Source organism: Sciurus vulgaris (assembly GCF_902686455.1).
Source record: "Sciurus vulgaris genome assembly, chromosome: 12".
NCBI classification, from domain to species: domain Eukaryota; kingdom Metazoa; phylum Chordata; class Mammalia; order Rodentia; family Sciuridae; genus Sciurus; species Sciurus vulgaris.
In genome coordinates this window covers 45,444,703-45,463,896 of record NC_136473.1, presented here as the reverse complement: position 1 = coordinate 45,463,896, position 19,194 = coordinate 45,444,703, and the positions used below count along the sequence as shown (strand labels likewise).

At 36.7% G+C, this 19,194-nt stretch overlaps 1 protein-coding gene across 2 annotated transcripts in view; it reads right to left on the bottom strand.

The window, feature by feature from the left end:
- Nucleotides 1-19,194, bottom strand: part of MPP7 (MAGUK p55 scaffold protein 7) — a 228,652-nt gene that overhangs the window by 24,643 nt on the left and 184,815 nt on the right. Inside the window, exons 12-13 of one of the 2 annotated variants that reach the window (XM_079106920.1) lie at nucleotides 6,403-6,420; nucleotides 5,634-5,804 (exon numbers count right to left, since the gene is read on the bottom strand). In XM_079106920.1, coding sequence (XP_078963046.1) covers nucleotides 5,634-5,804; nucleotides 6,403-6,420 — 189 coding nt within the window. The remainder of the gene's footprint in view (nucleotides 1-5,633; nucleotides 5,805-6,402; nucleotides 6,421-19,194) is intronic. The other variant, XM_079106921.1, reaches the window with a different exon arrangement.

Sequence of the window (19,194 nt, the reverse complement as noted above, 5' to 3'; positions counted from 1 at the left end):
GCACAGCCTTGATGTTATAGATTGGAAGACATATTATACAGTGACATAAGAAAGAGGGTTCTAGCTGGACATGGTGGTGCATCCCTATAGTCACAGCAGCTCAGGAAGCTGCAGCAGGAGGATTGCAAGTTCAAAGCCAGCCTCAGTAACTTAGTGAGGCTGTAGATAACTTTGAGAGAGACCCTGTCTCAAAATAAAATATACATAAATAAACAAACAAACAAACAAATAAATAAATAAATAAATAAAAGGCCTAAAAGGCTAGTGGATGTGGATCAGTGGTTAAGTGCCCCCAGGTTCAATCCCTGGTGTTATGGTTTAGATATGGTGTCCCCAAAAGCTCACATGTAAGACAATGCAAGGTTTGGGGGAGAAATAATTGGGCTATAGTCCTAATCTAATCAGTAAATTAATTCCTGATGGGATTAACTGAGTGGTTATTGGAGGCAGGTGGGGTGTGGCTGGAGGAAGTGGTTCACTGGATGCAGGGCTATGGGGTACATATTTTGTATCTGGAGAGAGGAGTCACTCTCTCTACATTCTGATAATCATGTGAGCTGCTTCCCTCCACCTCAGTTTTCTGCCATGATTTCAGCCTTACCTTGAGCCCCAAGGAATGGAGCCATCTTTCTGTGGACTAAGACCTCTGAACAGTGAGCCCCTAAACAAACCTGTCCTCCTCTACAGTTGTTCTAGTCGGGTCTTTCAGTCATGGCAGCAAAAAAGCTGACTAAAACACCAGCTACCAATGGGGGAAAAAAAAAAAAAAAGGCAAGAGGATTCTAGTCTCCAGATGCTTGGGTCTGATCACACCACAGCTGGGAGACCTTGGACATGTTACTTATTACTTTTCTCTGTGTTTCATTTCTTCATCTGTAAAAATGGGTGCATAAAAGTATTTACTGCACTGTCATATTGAGGACTGAAGGGAGTAATACATGCATAGCCTTTAGCTATGGGCATTCCATGTCATGAAGAAGGACAGGCCCCACTTGAGAAACTATTTAAAACTTAAAAATTCAGGGCAAACTGTGAGAAAGGAGCCAGAAACAGGAAAGGGTGGTGAAACGTTACAGCTAGACCTTAGTAGTAAAGAAACCCAATAAGTAGTTAAAAGCAACAAAAAGAGAGAATGGGGATGTTACTGAAGTAATTCAATGGTTATTTACTCAAAGCCCAGAAGAATCTGCAGAGGGAAGATCCCCGAGTGGAGGAGAGACACATGGCAAGGAAGGATGAGCCCTCACTGACTTTGCCCTGGGGTGCAGCAACATTTGGCTCTGGCATAGGAACATCCTGAGGATGAAGCTCCCACCAGGAGATTAAGAGAGCATCTCCACTGAGGATCAAGGCTCAGCTAGCATAAGAACTGCCAGCAGAAGACAGGAAGAGCAGTCATGGCAACAGGGCTGATACCACATGACAGAAAATAAGTAAAGCTTTAGGATCCTGTTGGGAATAAACAGAAGAGGGAGATGATTTGCCTTTTAGAAAGGTATGGCATCTGCCCATAAAGCTGAGTCCACACTCAGCTCAGAACTCAGGTTCCAGGAACCCAGAGAACAGAAAGGCCAGGGAAAATGGGGCAACTGAAGTGCACAGGATGAGTAAATTAACCTATTTGCTTGTTTTAGCCAGAAGAGTCTCAGTTCAATTATTGTGACTCTAGACAACAGCATTCACACAGAGCAGAAGCCAAAATACCTCAGGTTATTGTGTGATGTTGGGCTGACAATGCAAAGTTTGCTATCTATTTTGGGGGACATATTTTTTTTCTTGCCACCTCCAAAGGTGGTTGGAATGACACTGTGATAAACTCTGCCTGGGAGACATGAGTGCTGGGGTTCATTGTTCAAGTCTGAGGAGGCTGGCTGAAGTATGCCCGTGAGAGAGGCCAGGTCGTGCCTGTGAGATTACAGCTTTAGGGAGCTCCGGTGCCACAGTGGTGGGGAGCCCACCCGAGCCCATCTCCCCACTGAATATAACCAACCCTCTGTATGAAGCACAAAACACAATAAACTTACTACTCTAAAATGCAAATGACTACAGTCAGATTATGACGGTAACTTGATGTGACAGTGACAGGTGATTCCCCCCAAGGGGGGAGATTCCTATTTTACTTTTTCCTCTCACCTTAGGCTTTGCCTAAACGTCATGAGGTCCCATCTCAAAGCTGCAGAAGGGAGCAGTGGCCACAGCAGCTCAGTCTCCACAAAGGTTCTGGGCTCACCCCTGAGCTGTGCACCAATGTAATGAATCCAGAGCAGTACAAGGAAGGCTTTGAGAAATGAACTCAGTGTGAACCATTGTGCATGTCTCTGACTAACCCAAGTGCCACATGCAGGGGATACACACAAGGCAGACACTGGAGTTGACCTTTCCTAACCTAACCTTTCCTGGTGACTGAGAGAGTCACCCCAGGTGGGCTGCTGCAAGTGTGAGTAGATGCCAGAGGGAAAGACCAGGAAAATCAGCTGAGAATACTTCAGGAATTCGCCAGTGCAGCCTACAAAGCAGCTAATGTTTCTGGGGCAGGGAAGTGGGGGTAACAACACTCCCAGTCAGTAAAATGCAACATTTAAAACATACAGGATACACAACAAACTCATGCAACATACACAGAACAAGATAAAGGCGACCAATTCTCAAGAAAAAACAACAGACACTAACCCCAAGATGCCTCTGAAGCTAGAGTACAAAACAATAAAGCATCAGTCTAACTGAGCCCAGTGACTAAAGATAAATGCACTTGGAACTGTTGAAAAAATCAAATCCTCGGCAGACCAACAGTAACCATGGAAAGGAATTAATTGGCAATTTCACAACAGAAAGAAATCAATAGGTGAAAGAAAAAAAGTCACTCGGGGGACTAAATACCAAAATGATAATGGAAAGGGTTGGGGATCTTGAAGATAGACCAATAAAAACTACTGAATTTGAAAGAGAAAAAAGTACCAGAAAGATATAACCAGAGCCTCAGGGACTGTGAGGCAATATTGAAGGATCTAATATATTTGCTATTGGCATCTCAGTGCCCAGTGGATGTGAGAAATCAAGGATGAGGGCTCACTTTTTGAGCTTAGTAGCTGTAAGGATGGAGACCCCCTTGTGTTCTATTTCCAGTTAATGAGCCCTGGATGGAATTCCTGCACCTACTACAGTTCAATAACAGCTTTATTTCCCTTTGGTATTTGGATCTTAAATGTCTCCCACAAGGACCATATGTTAAAGGTCTGGTCTCCTAGGTAGCTTTTGGGAGATGGTAGAATCTTTGAGAACTGGGGTTATGAGGGGAGGTCCTTAGGTCACTGGAGGTGTGCACTCCCCAGGGGAATTGTGGGACCCCTTTCTTCTTTGGTTTCCTGATGATGAAGAGATCAGTTTTATTCCACTTCATGCTCTTGCCATGATGTGCTGCCTTACCACAGGCTCAAAGTGATGGGGTCAAATGAGATTCTCTGGTGTTTCCTATATACCTTATACACATAGTCTGAGGATAATTTTTCATAATATTTTCAGTGTGCCTGTGCTTTGGCTGCAACCTACCACATGAGGCCAGGTGTGAAATTTCTTGTGGAATCACACTGGTGCTCAAAACCGTGAGCCAAAATGAGCTTTTCTCTTTATAATTATCTAAGGTGTTTTCTTCTTGTGTTGAAAAGCTGATGGGCACAGCATCCTTCCTCTTGTTTATACCCTAAGGGGACTGTAGGGAGGGGGTACGTTCATCTGTACCCTGGGACAAGAGGCAATGAGGGGGACTGGGGTTGTGGCTTAGTGGTAAAGCGCTTGCCTAGTAAGCATGAGGCACTGGGTTCAATCCTCAGCACCACATATAAATTAATAAAATAAAGATATGTATTCATCTACGAAACTATTTTAAAAAACTAAAAAACGCAATGAGCATGTCCAACATGCATGAGGCAGTTTCCCCGTAACCTGCTTTTCCTTTGGAAGGGTCTAAGGATTGGCTATTTCTTTTCCATAGCCATCAACCATCTTTATCTGTTTCAGACAATGACTTCCTTTTATTCTTACCTGGGTTACTACTCAGACTCACAGTTTAGCCTCATCCATCTACCCTTTCTCACCCTCTTTATTGTTAGCACTTACAGAAAAAAAAAAAAAAAAGAAAGAAAGAAAGAAAGAAAATTTCTACTTTTAGTCAGATCTCCTATGGAAAGCACAAAGCTCACAGTTATAACTGTGATGGTCATTTTTTCCCCCCAGTGCTGGGGATAGAACTCAGGGACACTTTATCACTCAGCTATATCCCCAACTTTTTTATTTTGAGACAAGCATCTTGTTAAGCTGCCCACCTGACCTTAAACTTGTGATCCTCCTGCCTCAGTCTCCTAGTAGCTGGGAATACAGGCCTGCACCACATGCCTAGCTGTGGGGGTCACCTTGATGTTAGGGTAACAAGGAGTCACGCTATCGCGTTATCTCTGCCTGTTTATCACGAGTCTCTCCTGGGCTGAGAAGTGGCAATGGGAACAGAAGAGATGCTGTGGGGATCAGTACCAGGAGGGAGGGGCACAATGGGAACAAAAAGATGGGAGGCAGGCAGGAGGTCACTGAAGAACCACAGGATTTATCTGTGACCATTGGCTCGACGTGAGTCTTGGAATGCTCCTCCTCTTGTTAGTGTGACCCCTACCAGAACTAGAAGCCGGGCACTGTGAGCTCTAAAGTAGCATCATTTTTTACAGAGGTGTGGTGTGGTGAGGAGATGTGGATATGGTTAATTAAGAAAACTTGGAATGTCCTTGGAGTTAATGCCTGATGGTGAGAATGATCACTTCCAGTGCCATAAGATGTGAGCAACTGCATCATTTCCCAAGAGTCACCCACTATTTGTTAGAATTAATGTGTTATAACCTTTCGAAGGTCTTCACCTTACTGAGATGGGGCAATTCCTTGGCTTTCCATTTTTTTCTCTTCCCTGTAACTGTCATTTTGAGTTTATAAAAAGCCAATTAACAAGAGACACCATGCTCCTTTATTCTAAAAACTTTTCCAAAATTATTGGCTTGGATCCTGGAAACTGACATGCCTCTCACCTCATTTTTAAAGAAACACAATGAGGGTGAGGTGGAGCAGCACAAGGCTGGGTGGGATGTCTGTGAAGCTAGACGAGAGAGATGCGAGAATGTTAATGGGAGCAGAAAGACCGAACTTAGTACCTCAAGACATTTTTATTAAATGACTGCCCTGCTTGAAACAGCCTAAAACTCTGCCATAGTAATTCACTTTGCTGAAGATCTAAAAGCTATAAGAACCTTCGACCATGGTGACTGCTCAAAATGAATAGAAAAGAACTTGCATTATGTTCAAAAATATTCATTTCTATTATTTAGTTGCTATGATACATCTAATACTGCAGTGGTGTCTGCTAACCCCTCTCCAACAGAGTTTTCTCCAGTGTGCCTGGACTAATCCTCACAGAAGCCTTAAACGTCTCTGAAAGGCATATAAGAAGGAAAGACTAAAAAGATTTCATTTTAGAGACTAAGCAAAGAAGGTTCAAGATGAGGTGATTTTTAGCTTGTAAATGTCAACTATAGTACACTCCAAAGTGGAATATTTATTCTTTTGCACGTTTTCTCAGAATTACACAAAAGAATACTTACCAACCAAGACAACAAGTCTGTATTTCTCATTAGTTTGTCGCCGATACGGTGTCACTTCTTCATATGTGGGTACGTCTGCTGTATCATATTGATCGCTCTTCTTGCATTCATACATGGATTTATTTGTTTTCTTATCTTTTCTGCTAAGACGGAAACTTCTTCTAAAACCAGCTGCAAATAAAAAATATGCATATCTGTATACACACACACACACACACACACACACACACACAAGTATAGTAATAACCAAAAAAGAAAACCTCAAACAAAACAAAACACCCAAAGTTGAGTTAGAGATGTAGCTCAGGGGTAGAGCGCATGCTCAGCATATTCGAGGCCCTGGGTTTGATCCCTAGTGCCACAAAGACCCAAAACAAGACAAAAAATATTCTTTCAAGTTGAGTTGAATTTTAATCACAATATTGTTAGAAGTGTATTTAGTAAGGGAAAAACCAGATATTAAGCAATTTCATCAAAACAGAAATTTATAAGAGAATTATCTAACATTTATTTATGTAGCAATAATATTATAAATTTTATTTGGTTCTAAATCATGAAGAGCCCTTTTTAGAAATCATTAAGTAGAATAACTGTAAAATGAAGCAAAATAAGTCAGAAATCACAAAGATTATTTATCATGGACTTACTGGTGAAGACATTTGATAAGAGAAAGTTAAAAATGCTATACAAGTTTATAAAACAAATGACAAACTCTTTCATGCATAATGGTAATAAAATTATATTTTCAGTAAAAAACCTAACAACATACCTGTGGCCCAGACAGCATCTATCATTAAACAAAAAACAAAACTGAATTAGGGAAAGCATAGTGTTGAATCTGCCTATGCCCTGAATTGGGAAGACAGAATCAGGCTCAGTCAAGAACAGGTCAGTCCTAAGCAACTTTAATGTGATTCTAGGGGAGTAGAGTAAATGACTGAGCTTCCAGTAGAAATTCTATGCATCTACGATGTGAAGTACACAAAATAAGTTTCAGGGTCTCAACACTGTACTGTTATCAACAGGTCATATGACGTTTTACTAAAATAATTTTTAAACAAATAAATATCATGTGTACTTTAGCCTTCCCCAGCTTACTGATATTATTTCACATGTGGACTTAAATATTTCAGCTAAAGTTCTTTTTCTCAGTTAATGCCAATTTTATTCTGCTTACTTTTTATGCTGTTGCATGAGCTTGATTTTATTTCCTTTCTAGATATGTGATAATCATCACACATACCATTCAATAATGCACTAACACGTGCAAATGAACTCTAACCAACTTGATAGTCTCTCAAAATACAGACTTGAATAGGAGAGAAAACATTTTGCTTATTTGAAACACATGAATTCCATATCAGCTACATAGTATGAAATCTAAGCACATGTATGTGTACAAAAATATATTTTCTTTAAAAAGAATATTGATCAAACTGGAAGAAGACTTTTTTTTAAATACAAAAATTTTTAAACAAAATGCAAAAATGAAATAATTGAACTATATGAATTTTAGGGAATATAAGGGAAGTGAATAATTATTACCACTGGGTTTACAAATCTAATAAGATTCAAAATAAAGAATATTAAAACATGTAGTTGTACAACTTTCCTTATGGATTCAGAGTTTAACAAAAATTTGTCAGAAAATTAAGAACAGACTGATAAAAGTATATCAGATAATGTATTTCCGTGGCCCTCTGATCCTTGGATTACTTCAGGGAAATGATTATGAGGGATTTGAAACAAGGAAGAAGTCTCTCTAAAGCTCCCATACAGAGGTAAAGAGGAGAAGCACACCCCATCATTCATGAAACCCAGAGAGAAGATATGAGGAAGCAAGAGGGAAAGTGCACTACCCCCAAAATCCCACCTGCTGAGAAAATGGAATCCTCTATGTGAAGGGTCAGAGGAAACGCTGTTAAGATTACATGCTGTTTTTCTTGTTTCCTAGGATACTGGGATGGATTTCTGAGAACCCAGAAAAAGGATCCCTTCTATGGGTGGTCTTTGTAATGGCAGAGGAGGAGGTGAGGCACTTACAATGACTCCCATGTATTAGTCCAGAGGCTCTTGGACAAGGGTCTCTTCCTAATTTGCAGCCTCTAGTTATTCCATCCCACAGGCTACCCCTAACTGTCACTTGTGACTGCTAACTCAGACTGGAAGCCAGTATAACAGGTCTTACAATTTAGTACAAAAATTACACGTGAGGTATTCTAGCTAGAAAAGGTCAAATGCTGGTATTTCACGGTGTTCTAATTTCAGGTTCCCATGGTTCCTGCCTCCTGAGAAGCAATCATAGGATAAGCAGGTAAGACTACGAATTCCTTCACAACTATTCTCTGTATAGAGGGAGGGTTTTCCTTAAGTCACTACTAACTTTTGGCACAGAAATGAACATAACTAAAACATAAATGCTACATCCAAAGCAAATAAAAGCCAAAAGAAAATCCTGAACATTTTCTGATCAGTGACTCACAGCTAAATCCCAAATTTCAGGGCAAGTATTTATCAGATTACAATTCACTTAAGTTTTTAACTTTCATCATAAACTGTAGGATGAGAGAGTGGGGAAAAAGAGATGATGATCAGATTTCTAAGTGAGAGAGACCACAATTCACAGGATGGTTTGGTGATGCTAGTAGTGAGCAGTGTAGGGCTTTGGAAAGAACAGATGTTTGATGAACTTTTCCAGAACTGAAGTTGTTAGAAAAGGCAGCGACCAAAACTACTGTTGTTCCTGTTTGTTATTCAACAAAGCAAGCATGACACATTTGATGTTTTCACAAGAGTTAAAATTCACAGAAGCAGACCAAAGGACAACACACTTCAGAAACAAACACCATAGAGCTGGAAGGAACTCTGGAGGTCATCCAGGCCTGCTTCCTGCAAGGCACAGATGTCTCTGGTCACTGTCATTCATATACTCCTATCCCCCAGCTTTTCAGTAGGAACCGTCAATCAAGTGGAATACATAAAGGTTATGAGGATTCAGTGCCTCGACCAATACACTCGTTTTATAAAACAGGACAAGGGTGGTCAGGTGGCTACAGGAATCTGTGAGTGCAGGAAAGTCACTGAGCGTTAGAACGAAGGCTGGAGGTGGGCAGCCTGTACCTATAGTAGTCTCTGACTCCAACGAATCAGCTGCTGTGTATATTGGAGAGCTTCAGAAAAGTTCTCTAGGACTCATTTTCTCTACTTTAAAATGCAGATAATGGCAATTATCTACTTCTCAGGTGGTTACAGATTAAATCATTCAGGTAGAGCATCTGGGTTAGTCCCCAGCCTATGGTAAATACTTTTACATGTTAGCTACAGACTGATGCTTGATTATGTCTCAAACTACTTGAAAATACCTTGAAGGCAGAAACATGTAGTCCCTGTATTCACATAGCATAGACTCTAGAGAGAAGAGGAAGAATACATTCAGAGGCTCATTAATTATTCTTAAATTGGTTAATGGAATAGAGGAGATAAAATATTAAAATGAGGGTGTGACTAAATGGTACAGTGCATGCTTAGCATGCACAAGGCCCTGGGTTTAATTCCCAGCAAATTAATTAATTAAAAATACCAAAAGTACTTTAAACAATAGTAAGGCATTTAAAACTATTCTTTCATTTTTTTTTAAAGATTCTCTTTCTGGAATGCATGTTATTTTTGTTATCATACTTAAATTTAAATAGAATCCTTCCTTTCTGTCTTCCTTGCTCATATCTTTGGTTTACTTCACTGCTCCACTTACACGTTTTATAATTACACACCCACATCATTCATTCACACACACACACTCATGGGCACATACACATACACACATGCAGAGTAAGAAAATAAGAAAGAAAAATTCCCAGCCCAGAATGACCGACCAATAACAAGGTCAGAACAAAGGATTTAATAAAAGGTTTGAAACCTGGTGTCCTCATTTGGGATTATTTTAAAGATTAAAAGGAAAAACAGCAATTCTTCCTAAAATCTGTCCTCCTGGATAGTCAGAGGTGACAGTACTTAGCATGCCCTTCCTGACAGTTCAGTCTCTAATTTTCAACCTTCAGTAAAATAATGAGTGATGTGTCAGTGCACCTTGCCTAAAGGAAAGTCCACGCCTAAAGGAAACTAAGCTGTATATGTCAGAAAGGGACATTAGTAATTTCTTACCTTCACATCATACTTGTTTTCTACTAAAAGGGAGCCCCAAAACTGTGAACTTAAACTGAAAGTGAGCAGAGAAGCCTTTTAGACACGTGAATAAATAATCTAGAATCCACTTAATTTCAGTCCATTCTCAGTGCAAAAATCTTAGCAAGAGCTGAGTTTAAAAGAGAAAAACAGGGAAAAAGAGCACTGACATGGAATTCAGAGAAAGGGAACCGGTTTTACACAAAATATGTTTTCCTTATATTTCACGTTTTTGTAATTTATAATTGGCTCAATACTTTTATGGACAGGTTTTTTTCCAGGGAGCTTACCCCACAGCTGCTACAGGATTTGTGTTTTTGAAAGAATAGCACATTCACTTCGTTACAATACGAAAGTGACTTTGGAATGAGACTGCAGGTTGGCCCCTGACCACAAGGAGATCCTACTTAGCTAGTGTTTTCCAGTAGATATGATTTTTGATGACTAATTAATTTATCATTTAATTGTACAGCTTTGCTTAAAGTTGAAAAAAAAAAAACTATAAAGGAGTCCATTAAAGCATCTTGCTGTCTGAAAGAGACTTCAACAATAACTGTGTTCATAGCTGTACGTGTTACTGATTTCATTAGCATGAATAGCTGGAAGCTGCATAGATCCTGTCCAGATGCAGCTCCACTGCCATTTCTACCAGCATTCCGTAGCTACTCGCTTCACCGTTCTTTCCTAAAAGAATTTCTAATCACTTCTTTAAATCTGACAAGTAAAAAAATACACATCATTGCTATTTTAACTGGTAGCAGGGATGAATATTTTCATATTTATTGCTCCCTCACATTTCTTATTTCTTCTGTAAACTATTGGTTAATACATTTTGATTATGCTTTGATATGATGTTCATAAATACATATGCGGAAATTTTAACAAGGTCATAAGCTCTTTGTCCTAATATTTTCCATTTTCTTTTTAACTTTTAACTAATCCCACAGAAATTTAAAATAGCTGTATGTTCTTTCCTTCTGATTTCTTCCATTGTTTTAATGATTTTCCTACTCTTAGGTCTGAAAAATATTCCCATAAACATCTTAAGTTTTAAAAAATGGCTTGCATGGCTTTACACTTAATTTTTTTTTTAATCCCATCTGGAATTACTCAAATGTAATCGTGAGATCAAGCCTCTAAAGTATGATTTTAACTTTATATTTTTCTAAATAATCAATGGAATCAAGAAATATTGAATAATCTTTTTACTAATTTACGTTGATATACATCTTGTACTGAACAGATTACTTATGATGTCATGACAGAAAAGGTAATTCTTGGTCTAAGTTGAGCTCATTCTCTACCAGTACAACAATGTTAGTGTGGTAGTCACTAATATTTATTGAGAACTTGCTAGATGATAAGCTCTGCTTGAAGAACATTATGTGGATTAATTTATCTAGTTCTATGTGGATTTATTTAGTTCTCATAGCAACCCTATGAAGTAGATATAATAATCCGTATGTATAAGTAGACCTTTTAGTATAATAAAAAAATGCTTGCCAAGGCTTTGCTTTAAGTAGTAAATGATGAAGTAAAGAAAAATGTTTGAAATGCTACTTTACATACACAGATGTCTAACAAAAAAATGATGAGCCTTCTGTGATTTTATAAAATAATTTATGGGGAAATTTTATCAAAGAGACATAGAAGTGTAATTTAGGAATTAAAATATATAACCTTTTTTTCCCCCCTGGGGGAAAAGGCAGCTTCTAAATACAGTTAAGTACTTCTTATATTCCTCTATATTCAGATGGTGTCTAAATTACAAAGAATATGAAAGACTGCGTCCCACCTCATGAAGCTCCCCAATCTACTAGGGACACAATTATCCTCCAATACTTGTAGTTTAAGGTGTTTTCACAACATAGGACCATATATATAAGATTTTTTTTTTGTAAGTATTCTAATGTCTGATTTGACTTTCACATTTTTCTCAAATAAAAAAGTAATTGGGCAGTGTGATTTGGTTATTTTCAAAACTGCTTCATTACACTGAATTTGTGTAACACACCTATAAAAGGAGTATTAATCTTAATTCTTAACACTCATAATTCTTACATATTAATCTTAAGAATCAGTTGTTAATAAGCTTCAAAATTGTAGATAAAATTACACCTATTTTATAATTTTAAATGTTAGCAGTAATAGTTTAAAAAAACTTGAAGAAGCCAAAATATGCAGAAATATTGAAATGCTTAATTAAAACATGAAATACTTTAAAGAACTAGGGTTAAAGCCATTAAAATTATAATAAGAAAACTATACAACACCATAGAAATATATTAAGTATAATAAAAATGGAAAAAACTGGACAGAATACAATAATCATACTTGTTTTCTGTGTTTTACTTTTTTATAAATATGAAAATTGTTATGAATAAAGAAATATAGAAAAAATAAACTGAAAGAAAACAATGGTTGTGTCAGATTGGGAAGGCCATGGCAATTATTTTATTTTCAATTTTGTATGATTTTATAATTGGAAAAGAAAACACAAAAACCAAGAGTTCATATGTGAAAAATCAAACAAATGAAAAGCAGTATTGGCAGATGTATTTGCATGGTTATAACAACATATGATACAAATACTTTTGATTACGTCAGTTTTTATATTCATCATCAATGTTAAAAAAAAAAAATCACCAAAGAAACATGAACAGCACCAACATCTTATTAACCAGCCACACACATGCTAATTTTGTATGAAAAGGAGCAAAGGGCTTTTGAACAAATTAAAAAATTCAACTCTGGTATATTATAGGTTCAACGTTGCTCAGCTCATTGCAGACTAAAAATAAAAACAAACTCAAAAGTACCTGATAGAACCATAGAAACTAATATCAATTTGCAGTCTCCAAGGGAAAAATTACATATTCTTACAGAAAAAGTTTTCCTGATACCACAGACCATTTTTTTTTTTTTAAACAAGGGGCACATCAAAGGACCACCTTAAAAAATAGAGAAGTTGTATAAGAATTTAATTTTCTGATAGCCATCTCATAAAGAAATGAGTTCTTATTTACAATTTAAAAATCACGAGAAAATACAGTATGTACACATAAAACTCCATATAAAAATAATAATTCTATAAATGGGTTTAAAATTTTAGTATGTTTTTTAGGTTGAAACTTCAAATTCTCCAAGCAGGAACAATTTCTTTCTGTCAGGAAAAAAAGTATATATTTTCAAGTAGTATTTCAGATATGTTAGATTATGCATATTTTTTTAATTCAAGAAAGAATCTGTACAACTTTTAAAATAATGTCTCTGAATGGTTTTTGTAAAATAATTTAATATTTAAAATATTAAGGCAGTACATTTTGACATAGCTGTGCTTATGTATCCAACAATCTTTACTAAATGACTTGATGATGTAGTGAATAGGAGTTTTTAGTAGATTTATAAAACCAGCACTGTAACTTATTGAGGATCAATAGTGTTTAAATACAGGAGAATGAGGACAAACAGGAAAAGGATTAGAAAAAAATGCACAAGTAGAGAATGGGTAAATATTAATCTTTAAAAAAAAAACAGCAAATGAAAATTTTTGTTTTCATTTAACTTTATACTGAACACTTTGGGTAAAGAGAACCAATAGTCTGAACATCAATCAGTTGCAAAACTGTTCCTGTTTTAAAGGAATGCATGACGTGCTCTAGCAAAGATATGAGTGGAGAAAAATTCACTTTTCAGGAAACCATTTGCAAGAGAGAACATCAGAAAACAAATGCTTGATTTGCAATGCTTGTGAACTGATTAGAACAAGTTTTCTATAATGAATTAACCAGAAGAAAATATTGTGTAATTCCTACCAATGTTAAAAAACCTAGTGACTCTTCATATGGACTATTTTTTTCTGTAGTAAGACAAAGGAGAGGGAATCTTTAAAGTCAAATATTCAACTACATGAAGTAGTTACACTTTGTAAGCAAAACCATGTGCATAGACCAAAAATACACAACTTCCACACCATGCATCAAAGCTAAGTAAAATTTACAAAATGTTATAGGGGAACATGGATTAATCCTAATAATTCATATGCACATATGCAGTATATAAACACATTTACAACTAATCAATGTATGAATGACAATTGTTATATATAGGCAGCTCTTGACTTGCAGAGATTAAACTTTAAAAAGTATCATTTTCAAAAAATATAACTTTCTGCAATTCACATAGTATATTTCCTTATTTACCTTTATATTTCAAAATTGTATGCAGACTAAATATAACTTACATTGTTCAGTCACTGAGCTTTTTCCTTCCTTCCAATAAACACACTTTGACCTCTAAGAGATGAACTATATTACATATCAATAAGAATCTCACTACAAAGAAGTACTTCCACATTAGTGAAACTTAATGCTTTTAAACTACAACTCCTATGAAAATCGACATTTGAATCTTGGACTACTGTAGTATCACTTCTTTTAAAATGTCAACTTAGATTATGTTGATGTGAAATTTATTTTTCAAAAATGCCATTGGTCATTAGGTCAAGGGCTATTTATATATGCTATTTTGTGCTTGATTTTATAATATTTAGATAAAATGAAAATAATCAGATGTCTAAATCAATGAGCTTGATTTAGATCCACTTCAGTCAATGGCTCTAACAAATAGATTCTAGACAGTTCCATTTTTGGTTCAAGGACATTGTGTCTGTAAGGTAGGTCATGTCTATTTTTTCTTCTTCTTTGGTAAATACAAGGCACAGAAGTAAATAAGCCAAGGGTACGGTCCTAAAATAAGCCAGAGTCTCAGAAATTCTTTGAAGTAATCCTTGCTAAAGGTCTCATAAGAAGGCTGAATTTCTAGAAACTCCCTTGGTTATTTTCCAGAGCTACCCTAGAACCAGATAAAAGCGCCATGTGCCAAGGATTGATACACATGTTCTTTAAAACTAGTGTTATTACCATGTATTTGGAAAGTGGTATTATCTGTTGGGACTTGATGTTTCTATCCCAGAATACTAGGCTCCTTTATATGCTACATGGTGAATGACTAAAATATTACAAGTTCATTCCACCTTATTGAATTACACCATTTAAATTATGAGAAAAAACATCTGTTACATAAAACATATCACATCTCCAAAGAAAAATTTTTTCTCCAGTGCAACAATTATGATAGATATATTTTTAAAAATATTGTAGGATCAGTGATGGTCAATTTTATGTGTCATTATTGGTTGGACCACAATACCCAGATATTTATTTGGTCAACATTATTTTGGATGTTTCTGTTTCTTGATTGAGAGAAGCATGAAAAGATGGGATTGGGTAAAGGAGAGTACCGTCCATAGTGTGGGTGGACCCACTCAGTTGATGGTCTTAATAGAACAAAGACCTCCCTGACTAAAAGCAATTCTACCAGAAGACCACCTTCAGATATGCTTTGTCAGATTGAGGAAGTTCCCTTCTATTCTTAGTTTCTTTTTATTATGAAAGTGTTGTATTTTTGCAAATGCCCTTGAATTCAACCAAGTTACTATCAATGATGTTCATATTAAGGTCACCAACAACTTCCATGTGGTCAGTTCTCATCCTTATCTTGTTTGACCTCTCAGCTGTATCACTTCTTCCTCCTTGAAACTACCTTTTCTTAGGTCCCAGAAAATGACACTCCTAGTTTTCTTCCTATTTGAGGTTCTTTCCTTGTCTCTATCTATATTCACTTCCCTGGTGATTCCATTCAGCTTCAATTCTATTTGGATGTTTCCAACCCAATATTCTAATCAGAAAACCTAAATTTCCCTCACCTCAAGTCCATTCCTCCAGTCTTTCTCATCTCAGTAAATAGTAACTTCATTCTTAGCAGTTCGTAAGTCTCCACATACCATACACTCATCCTTGAGTCTCCAGTATGTAAATTTTTTCCATTTTTTATTGCTGCAATATAATTGTACATAATGATGGGATTGTTATATGTTTGTACATGCGCACAATATAACAATACAATTTGGCTGATATCATTCTGGAAGTGTCTAAAAATTTTGTTAGTTCTATCTTCCAAATACGTCCAGAATCTGACACCTTCTCACTACCTCCACTGATGATAACCTAGTTCAAGGGGGCTATCATTTCTTGCTGGACTTAATACAGTAGCTTCCTGCTCTTGCCCTTGCTCTCTTCCAGCACATTCTCAACAGATCAGTCTGTGTGAGCCTTAAACACTCAAGTCAGGTCATGTTCTGATGCTCTGAACTCTTCAGTTATTTACTGTTTCTCACAGAGTAAAAGATAAAGTGCCTGCCCCTCCTCACCATAACTATGTGTTGCCTCAAGCACCTCAATTCCCTCTTGTTCATGCTGCTCTGGTCACGTTGATCTCCTTACTGACCCTCAGGCGCAGCAGGCATCCTGCCTCAAGGGTGTTGAACATGGTGGTTGTGCTATTTGGCATGCTTATTTCCTGCAAGGTTCCATTCAGGTTTTTGCTCAAACATGACCTTTTCAGGGAGACCTTGTTCAACTACTATTAAAATTTGAAAGTTCCTTCAAATTCCATTCCTGCCTTACTTTTCTTCTTAGGTCTTATTACTATCCAATGGATTATATAATTTATTTAGTTATCCACCCCTACTCCCAATTAATGGATTATATAATTTATTTAGTTATACACCCCTGTTTATTTAGTATCCACCCCTATTCCAAATATGGAAGTGCTAGGAAAGAAGGATGTTTGCTTTGATCCCTGTTGAAACTCTGTGCCCAGAACAGTGTCTAAAACATAACAGGCACTCAATGAAATGCTTTAAAAAAAATACAGAAATAGCATTGTGAGAAACTTGTATTCTGTAAATAGCAGAAGAAACTGCCAACCAAAGCTAAAGAGACTTCTCTTGAGAGAGGACATGGGACTGGGGAAGAAGAAGGTAGGGGCTCCTGTCTTTAGTTTGCAGATTTGCAGTACTATTTGACTTATTTTTAAAATTTTTTTAGATGTTGATAGACCTTTATTTTATTCATTTATTTATATGCAGTGCTAAGGATTGAACCCAGGGCCTCACACAAGCTAGGCAAGTGCTCTACCACTGAGCCACAACCCTAGCCCCATCACCCCAGCCCCATCATTTGACTTTTCAAACAACTTATTACATACAGCCATATGAAATTTCCGACATTCTATTGGCTTTCCACAACAGAACAGCAATTTATATCTAATGCATAGAGTATTTGGATAAGACTGAAGTACATGATTATGCCAAAATGAACCCCAACCTCTGTATAACTATAATGTACTAATAAAGACATTAAAAAATATATAAAATTTTAAATTATTCTAAATAATTTTGTTGTGGGGAATATAAATGAAAATTCAGAAGACAAAAAGGAAATAATTGCCAGATTTGGCTATGTTAAAGTAAAATATTTATATGCAAAATTTGGCAGAGAAAAAGGTAAAACAAAGCATGAGAAAATGTAAGCAACAGAGGAAGAGTTAATAGTCAAACCACAGAAAAGGTTCATCAAATTAACTTGAACTGATAAAGAACTGAGCAAGATCAAGAGGCAAAGACATGATCAGTAAAGGAAAAAGAAGAAAAACTACTAAACAGTCACATTGTGCTAAACCACAGCACACTTTAAGGTTTTTGTTAAATACATACTTCTACCATCAAAAAGGTTTTGTTACTTATGTTAGCATGTTGCTTATGAGACTTCTTTTTAAAACATATAGAATCTGTAGGTATTTTAATAATTTTGGAAAAAAACCAGAAATCCACAACACAGTGGATCTGTTCAATCGTTTATAACAAAGGACTATTAATAAGATGAAATAATTCAGAGATGATCACCAAACTTGTTTAATCTACAAAAGAACTAACTTCAAATCTGTGGTCACTTGAAGTGTTTCCTCAAATGAATCATCTTTTTTTTTTTTTTCTCCAGAAACATTGTTTGTGTACACTATCGTATCACTGTGGAATAACACATTCTCTTTTAAACAGAACTCTCTTATTATATATTCCTATTCTCAGGTGTTTTCCTAGAGTCTCTTATCTCAGTGGTATCTAAAGAAACTTCTATGTTTATAACCCCTGTAGTCTCTTGCTGCATGTTATAGCAAGTATTTAGACCAGGAAGAAATTATATCAAAATGCATACTGGAGTTTGGGTCTATAACATCTCCTAAAGGCCCACTGTTAAAGCTTTGTTCCCCAGAGTGGTGCTATTGGGAGGTGGTAGAAAATTTAAGAGATGGGGTCTAGTGGGAGAAAGTTAGGTCATTTAGGCCACACCCTCAAACAGGACTGTGGGATTCTGGTCTCTACTTTATTCTCTCTTGGTCATTAGGTGAATGGTCTTACCATGTGTGGCTGCCATGATGTGCTGCTACAGGCCCAAAAGTGACAGGGACAATTGTTTGTGGTCTGAGAATCTCCAACACTGATGCTAAATAAACCTTATCTCCTATTAAATTTATTATCTCAGTTATTTGCTATTGTGAAGGAAGTTGACTAACACATGCACACACATTACACTCCACTGGCTGAGTTTTTCCCTTTGCCACAGAAGAGCAGTGAATAGGTGTACTCCATAATCAGGGCTTGCAAATCCAAAATCCTAAGTCAGATATGTAGAAAAATCTTCAGGTGCATATTTCCAATGGTAATATATCTATATAACATTCAGTCCTTGAAAAATAAGTTGTCTTTCTGAAATCCTCTTGGGTTACTTTTATGTCTCCACAGTTGAAACTACAGATGCAAGCACACATAAAATAGGAGAATGTTAACTGATATCCTGTCAAAATTGGCAAGATAATAAGGAGTGGAGGGGATTGTGTTGAACTAGAGAGCCTATGTCCCATTTAAGCAGTCAGTCATAACTCACCTCGAGCCAATTAATGATGTTGGAATGCAAAGGCCTAGTGTGGTCAAATCTTCTGTTTTGTCAAAGGAGCTCTAAATTTTTTTTTATAAAATTGTTCATTTTGCAGGTCTAACCGAAAATATGTTTGTCTAAACACAGCCTGTGAATTGTCTGTGAGCCACCAGCTTGATATGAGTTATTATATGATTCATGATGTTCTCATGATGGAGAATTGTCTCTTGGAGGTACAAAACTCTGCTTTTTCCAAGGAAATAATTTTTCTAGGTCATGGGATGTTTTCATGCTTAATTTCCCCAGCTAATGCTAAATTCTTTTTCATCTAGCAAACTCTTAATTCCACCCAATCTAGTCCTGGGCTTGTTCTAGCAATTATTTCCTATCTCAGATATTCAATCCTACCATAGGCTCCATCATCTCTGCCTACAAAGGTAACCATATATCTTTACTCACTAAAATATTCCTATCCTCAATATAAAAGCTGCCTTGAATTCAATTGCTATCTTTCACTGTCAACTGTTACTCCTGTTACTCCT